Here is a 575-nt window from a genome sequence, read left to right on the forward strand (position 1 = left end):
AAAAAAAAAAAATAATTCTCTGTGCAAATAGCCTGATGTAATTTGTTTTTAGACTGAAACCTGACTAATCCAGGGAAATGTTTGACTTTTCTTTTGGAATTATGTTTGAGAAAGGAAAGTCTACTAGGGACTGCAGGGAGAGAATATTTTATCCTGTCCACAATTAAAAATCATGTACTGAAAAATGTATTATTAATAAAGGAAAATATATTTAGTGAAAAACAGGTTGAAAAAACTTTGCTGATAGATTCCAGTGATGAGACAAATATACAGAAGGACAAACACCAAAATGCTCATGGTGGCGCTCTCTGGCAGTGGGATTTTATTTTATTCTTTGTGGCTTTGTGTGTATTCTATGATTATGATTTTTATATGTAGAAAGAACTAAATAAAGAACAGCTAAAAAATTGGGACATAAAAGTAAATCTCCGTTAGCAGTCATTAGTGAGGGCACAAAGAGATCACTCACTCAGGATCGTCCTGAAAGTCCTGGGGTTCTGCCAATTCATCATACTCTGCAGCTGCGTCCTTGCCGGCGAGGACCAGCTCTTTGGGGGGCACCACCACCTGGAGAG

General features: G+C 37.2%; 1 protein-coding gene across 2 annotated transcripts in view; it reads right to left on the bottom strand.

Moving 5' to 3' along the window:
- The window catches only part of DCTN4 (dynactin 4 (p62)), a 32,931-nt gene that overhangs the window by 5,954 nt on the left and 26,402 nt on the right, over positions 1-575 (bottom strand). For both annotated transcript variants that reach the window (XM_004686889.2, XM_004686890.2), the window contains one exon: positions 470-567. In XM_004686889.2, coding sequence (XP_004686946.1) covers positions 470-567 — 98 coding nt within the window. The remainder of the gene's footprint in view (positions 1-469; positions 568-575) is intronic.

Source organism: Condylura cristata, unplaced genomic scaffold (assembly GCF_000260355.1).
Source record: "Condylura cristata isolate star-nosed mole 26May11 unplaced genomic scaffold, ConCri1.0 scaffold00021, whole genome shotgun sequence".
NCBI classification, from domain to species: Eukaryota; Metazoa; Chordata; class Mammalia; order Eulipotyphla; family Talpidae; genus Condylura; species Condylura cristata.